This window comes from Primulina huaijiensis, chromosome 10 (genome assembly GCF_012295235.1).
Source record: "Primulina huaijiensis isolate GDHJ02 chromosome 10, ASM1229523v2, whole genome shotgun sequence".
Taxonomy (NCBI): Eukaryota; Viridiplantae; Streptophyta; class Magnoliopsida; order Lamiales; family Gesneriaceae; genus Primulina; species Primulina huaijiensis.
The window spans coordinates 11,206,415-11,212,981 of NC_133315.1; the positions used below are offsets into that span (position 1 = coordinate 11,206,415).

General features: G+C 34.0%; 1 protein-coding gene across 1 annotated transcript in view; it reads right to left on the reverse strand.

The window, feature by feature from the left end:
- LOC140985885 (uncharacterized) overlaps positions 1 to 5,683 on the reverse strand; it is a 13,088-nt gene extending 7,405 nt beyond the window's left edge. Inside the window, exons 1-6 of the mRNA XM_073453832.1 lie at positions 5,167 to 5,683; positions 2,876 to 3,012; positions 1,848 to 2,740; positions 1,462 to 1,565; positions 1,227 to 1,383; positions 361 to 634 (exon numbers count right to left, since the gene is read on the reverse strand). Coding sequence (XP_073309933.1) covers positions 361 to 634; positions 1,227 to 1,383; positions 1,462 to 1,565; positions 1,848 to 2,740; positions 2,876 to 3,012; positions 5,167 to 5,683 — 2,082 coding nt within the window. The remainder of the gene's footprint in view (positions 1 to 360; positions 635 to 1,226; positions 1,384 to 1,461; positions 1,566 to 1,847; positions 2,741 to 2,875; positions 3,013 to 5,166) is intronic.
- Positions 5,684 to 6,567: the final 884 nt, after the last annotated feature.

The following is a 6,567-nucleotide window of genomic DNA, read 5'->3' on the forward strand; positions in this document are numbered from 1 at the left end:
TTTTATTTATTTATTTTTTAAATTTTTTTTTTAATTTTTTTATAAGTTTGTTCTCCCCCCAATCAGAATATGACATTGTCTCTAATATCAAAATAACTATTAATAAAGAGTACATAATATAAGAGATATCACCTGGAACTTTATTGGAGATAACAAACTGAAACAAACGCAAACCAATCCACGACTTTTGAATCAATGATCCAACTTCCTTTTCTTATTGCTTGATTGCGACCAATTGATCTTTGTTATTATCGGATCAGGCTTAAGAACAAAAGCTTCCAAATCATCAATTAATTGGTCGGCAGTCGAAGTATAGATGAGCATCCGTCGTGAATTTTCTGAAATGAAATTCTGCTCCACAGCTTTATCAAGAAATGTCAACAAACTGTCATAATAATTATTGATATTCAACAAGCCCATAGGTTTATTATGGATATTAAGTTGTGCCCAAGAAATGGTGTGAAAAATTTCTTCTAATGTACAAAAACCACCTGGTAGTGCGATAAAAGCATCAGAATTTTCAATCATTTTTGTGATTCTTTCATACATAGAAGAAACTTTTAATTCCTCACCAATCGTAACACCTGTAATATTTCCTTCAGCTAAAGCTGTAGGAATAATACCCAAAACCTGACTACCTCCAAGATGAGCAGATGTTGAAACAGATCCCATTAACCCAATATTACCTCCCCCATATACCAAGTGAATTTTTCTCTCAGCCAATATCTTTCCAAGATTATTCGCTGCTTCTACAAACACTTCATTTTTTCCAGGACTCGACCCACAAAATACACAAATATTTTTCAATGATTGTGCAGAGGTTCCAGCCATGTTTTTTTACTTTCTTCTTTTTTTTTCTGCGAAAATAGAGAGAAAGATGAGAGATTTTATAGGGGTAATATGTTATCAGGACAAAACTATGGGTCACAGTTGTAAACAGAATAAACAGTAAAAACAATAATGACACACATGCATGTAAACAGTAGTGTGATTGTGGCTCACAATTTTCCTCTGGTTTTACGTCCAGAAACGGCTTCAACGCCTTCTATGAGTCGAGGATATGCTTCCCATCCAATTTTCTTATAAATTGGCAAACAGGGTCTTTTTTAGTCGGATTCCCAAGACTATGACGCTCATCTTGGAATTGTTTCCATAAACGGAGAAGTTCAATATGCACATGTCCACTAGAATGCGTCTCAAGAGTCAATAAGATGTTATCTAAAGACTCCTTACTCAGCCCATTCTTAATGAAACCAATTTTATCTTCTCTGTTATTGGAAACACATCCCAAAGATCTGCATCGTTTGTCACAAGTCCATCTTGCACACTTATGACAAACCCCTAAACTTTTGGCCCTTCGTTTTTTCGCATAAGTGCTTTTTCCTAATCCAGGCAAATACCGAATGAGCAATGATTGTGGAACTTCTCCTCCTAATCGGACCTTAGCTTCTATTACAAGACGAATATCTTCTGGAATTCCTTTTTGCATTAGCAATCTCAATCTTTCACACCTTCCTGCATAAATTTTTCTTAGAACATTTTCAGAAACAGAGGGAAAATATTTACAAATTTTTGAGAGAATTTCATCCATTTTGAAAAGAAAAGAAATGATTTTTTTTTATTTTTGTATCAGCAATTATGGGAAACTGATTAAACCGACTATGAGAGTCACGGAGTACCGTTATCCGCCATTTAACCGGGAAAATAAAAAGATTAAGGAAACCTGAAATAAAAACAAACAAAATTAAATGCAACACAAAAAAAATCAAGGATCGGAAAGGGAAATAAACTCTTCTTGAAAAATTTCATTTTCTAAAAATGGTTTAAGCCTTTGTCCATTTACTTTAAAAACATCACCATTTTTAGGATTTTCAATATCCACAGCTCCATAAGTATACACATGCTTTACAACATATGGGCCTGTCCATCTTGATCGTAATTTTCCTGGGAATATGTGAAGTCGAGAATTATAAAGCAAAACTTTTTTACCAATCTCAAAAGATTTTCTAAGAATTGTTTTATCATGAAATGATTTGATTTTTGCTTTATAAATCCTTGAATTCTCATACGCGTCATTTCTGAGTTCATCAAGTTCATTAAGTTGCAATTTACGCAATTTGTTGGCATCATCCATGCTTGAATTTAAAGTTTTGATCGCCCAATAAGCTTTATGTTCCAATTCCACAGGCAAATGACAATGTTTTCCATAAACCAACCTATAGGGAGACATATTCAATGATGTTTTAAAAGCTGTTCGATATGCCCAAAGTGCATCATTAAGTCGCAGAGACCAATCTTTTCTATTTGAGTTAACAGTTTTTTCCAAAATTTGCTTTATCTCCCTATTAGCTAATTCAACTTGTCCATTTGTTTGAGGATGATAAGGAGTAGTTACTTTGTGAGTAATACCATATTTTTTCATTAATGAAGCAAATGGTTTATTAACAAAGTGAGTTCCCCCATCACTTATCATGGCTCGAGGAATTCCAAATCTACTAAAAATATTTTCTTTTAAAAATTTGATGACGATTTTATGATCATTTGTTCGACATGGAATTGCCTCTATCCATTTGGAAACATAATCAACTGCAACTAAAATATACAAGTATCCAAACGACGGTGGAAAAGGTCCCATAAAATCTATTCCCCAACAATCAAAGATTTCAATTTCAATAATAGGATTCAAAGGCATCATGTTTCTTTTTGAAATCGCACCCAATTTTTGACAATTTTCACAGATCTTGCAGATTTCGTGGGTGTCTTTAAACAAAGTGGGCCAATAAAATCCACACTGCAAGATTTTTGCAGCTGTTTTCTTTGAAGAAAAATGTCCTCCGCATGCTTCTGAATGACAAAATTTAATGACACTACTTACCTCATTGTCGGGTATGCAACGTCGAAAAATTTGATCCGGACAATACTTGAACAGATACGGATCATCCCAATAAAAGTTTTTTACCTCATTCAAAAATTTTCTTTTATCTTGAGAACTCCATTGCGGTGGCATTTTTCCTGTCACAAGAAAATTTACTATGTTAGCAAACCAAGGTGTAGTAGTAACTGAAAATAGATGTTCATCAGGAAAATTATCGTTAATTGGTGTCATTTCACAAGATGATCCTGTTACTAGTCTCGATAAATGATCGGCTACGACATTCTCGGTTCCTTTTTTATCTTTGATCACAATGTCAAATTCTTGGAGCAACAAAATCCATCGTATCAGTCGTGGCTTTGCATCCTGTTTGGTCAACAAATATCTAATAGCAGAATGATCAGTAAACACGATAGTTGTTGATCCAATCAAATAAGAACGAAATTTATCTAATGCAAATATTACAGCAAGTAGTTCTTTTTCAGTTGTGGAGTAATTCATTTGAGCATTGTTTAAAGTTCTACTTGCATAATATATCACATAAGGCTTACCGTTTCTTCTTTGACCCAATACTGCACCGACTGCATAATCACTCGCATCGCACATGATTTCAAATGGTAAAGACCAATCAGGAGGTTGCATGATAGGAGCTGATGTTAAATGTCGAATGATTTTATCAAAAGCATTTTGACATTCTTGAGTCCACTCAAATGCACTGTCTTTTGTTAAGAGGTTACAAATGGGTTTAGAGATTAAACTAAAGTCCTTTATAAACCTCCTATAAAATCCAGCATGTCCCAAAAATGAGCGAATTTCTTTAATGGTTTTTGGAGGGGGTAAATTGGCAATGACATCAACTTTTGCTTTATCAACTTCAATTCCATGAGATGACACGACATGTCCCAAAACAATTCCAGAAGTAATCATGTAATGACATTTTTCCCAATTTAAAATAAGACCTTTTTCCTCGCATCTTTTTAAAACTTTTTCCAAATTTTCAAGACAATTATCAAATGTATTCCCAAAGACAGTTAAATCATCCATGAAAATTTCCAAACAATTTTCAACCATGTCGCAAAAAATGCTTAGCATACATCTTTGAAATGTTGCTGGGGCATTGCATAATCCAAATGGCATCCTTCTAAATGCAAATGTTCCAAAAGGACATGTGAATGTAGTTTTATCTTGATCTTCGAGTGCAATGGGAATTTGATAATAACCTGAATATCCATCAAGAAAACAGTAGTATGGATGACCTGCTACTCTTTCTAAAATTTGATCCAAAAATGGTAATGGAAAATGATCTTTTCTAGTGGCGTCATTTAATTTTCTATAATCAATACACATCCGCCAACTAGATGGGACTCGACTTGTTAACAATTCACCTTTTTCATTTTTTATCACTGTGATGCCAGATTTTTTCGGAACTACTTGTGTTGGGCTTACCCACTTACTATCAGAAATATGGTAGATAATCCCAACATCAAGTAGTTTGAGAACTTCAGTTTTCACAACATCTTTCATGTGTGGATTTAATCTCCTTTGTGGTTGTTGAGATGTTTTTGCATTTTCTTCTAAGTGAATTTTGTGAGTGCAAATTAGTGGATTAATGCCCTTGAGATCTTTTAGTGTCCAACCAATTGCATTTTTATGTCTTTTAAGCATATCAACTAATTTACCTTCTTCATCACTTGCTAGTTTGGAAGAAATTACCACCGGATATGTTTCATCTTCTCCAAGAAATGCATACTTCAATTCTTCTGGCAAGGGTTTTAACTCCAATATGGGTGGTTCGTCTTTGTTCTCATATTTTGCATCAAATTCTTTCTCTGATCCTGGTAACGAGTGATACCTGATAAAATCATCAAGATCAATTTCAATATTTTCTTTAACAGTTTCAATTGAACAAATATCTAATTGATCACGAGTACTCCCTTCTTGAATGTTTTCTTCCACAAGAGTTTCAATAAGATTTTCATCTTCACTTTCATCTCCTTTGTCATGTGGTTGCTTACAAAGATTAAACACATTAAGCTCCAAGGTCATGTTACCAAATGACAACTTCATTATTCCATTCCTGCAATTTATAAGAGCATTAGAAGTTGCTAAAAATGGACGACCTAAAATTACAGGAATTGCATTACAAGCTTCGATAGGTTGTGTATCTAAAACTATGAAATCGACAGGATATACAAAGTTATCAACTTGGACCAACACGTCTTCTACCATACCTCTTGGCACTTTAACAGATCTATCAGCAAGTAAAAGTGTTACCGAAGTAGGTTTTAACTCGCCTAGATTGAGTTCTTGATAAACTGAATATGGAAGTAAATTCACACTAGCTCCAAGGTCAAGCAAGGCTTTTTTAATCTTTCGTTCTCCAATAATACAAGAAATAGTAGGACAACCAGGGTCTTTGTATTTCAAAGCATTATTATTTTGAATGATTGCACTTACTTGTTCGGCTAAAAATGCTTTCTTTTTCACATTCAATTTTCTTTTCACAGTGCACAAGTCTTTCAAAAATTTGGCATATGATGGTACCTGTTTTATTGCATCTAATAAAGGAATATTAACTTTTACTTGTTTAAAAATATCATATATATCAGAATTCAAATTTGATTTTTTTGTATTTTTCAATGCATGAGGGAATGGTGGTGACACTGTCTGTTGAACCTCCTCTTCGCAAGTTATGGGTTCCACTTCCTTACCCTTTGGAGTTGATTTATCATCATCTTCACAAGGTTCAAGAATGGATTTTTCCACAACCTTACCACTTCGAAGGGTAATAACAGATTTTACCTGATCCATCGGTTGAGTTCCAGAAGTTCCAGTTTGTGAATGATGATCCTTGGGATTAGGCAGAGGTTGTGAAGGAAATTTACCTTTTTCATGAACATTAAGTGCAGATGCAAATTTAGCAAGAGTATCTTTCAAATCTGTCATGGTTTGAGCAGTTTGAGTATTGATAGACTCTTGCTTTGCAATGAAAGAATTCAATATATCTTCCAAATTCCTTTTAGGTGGAGGAACATAAGGTGCATAATTTTGAAAATTTTGTTGATTTTGGAAATGTGGTTGTGAAAATTGTGCAGCATTATCATTCCTCCAACTAAAATTTGGATGATTTCGCCAACCTGGATTGTAACTTTGAGAAAATGGTTCAAAATTTGGCCTTTTGAGATTGTTTAAAACATTGGCTTGTTCATGGAGACATTCTTTAAAAGAAGGCAAAGTGGGACAATCTTTTGTAGAATGATCACTTGTATCACAGATGTGACATGCAATTTCTTGAACAGATTTTAATTGACCATTCTTTTTCAATTCAAGTGCCTCAACTTTTCTTGCCAAAGAGGTAAATCTAGCTTGAAGATCATGTTCATCTTTGAGAGTGTACATACCTCCACCAGATGTAGGAGATTGAATATTGTTTGATGGTTCGATTGTACCTATAGTGTCCCAATTTTGAGCATTTTCAGCTAATGAATCGAGATACTCAATTGCCTCATTTGGATCTTTATCTTCAAATGTTCCATTACACATAAATTCAACCATTTGCCTATCTTTAGGTGTTAAGCCTTCATAAAATTGAGAAACAACTCTCCAAATTTCAAAACCATGATGTGGACAAAGATTAAGCAATTCTTTATATCTATCCCAACACTGATAAAAAGTTTCTCCTTGTTTTTGAGTGA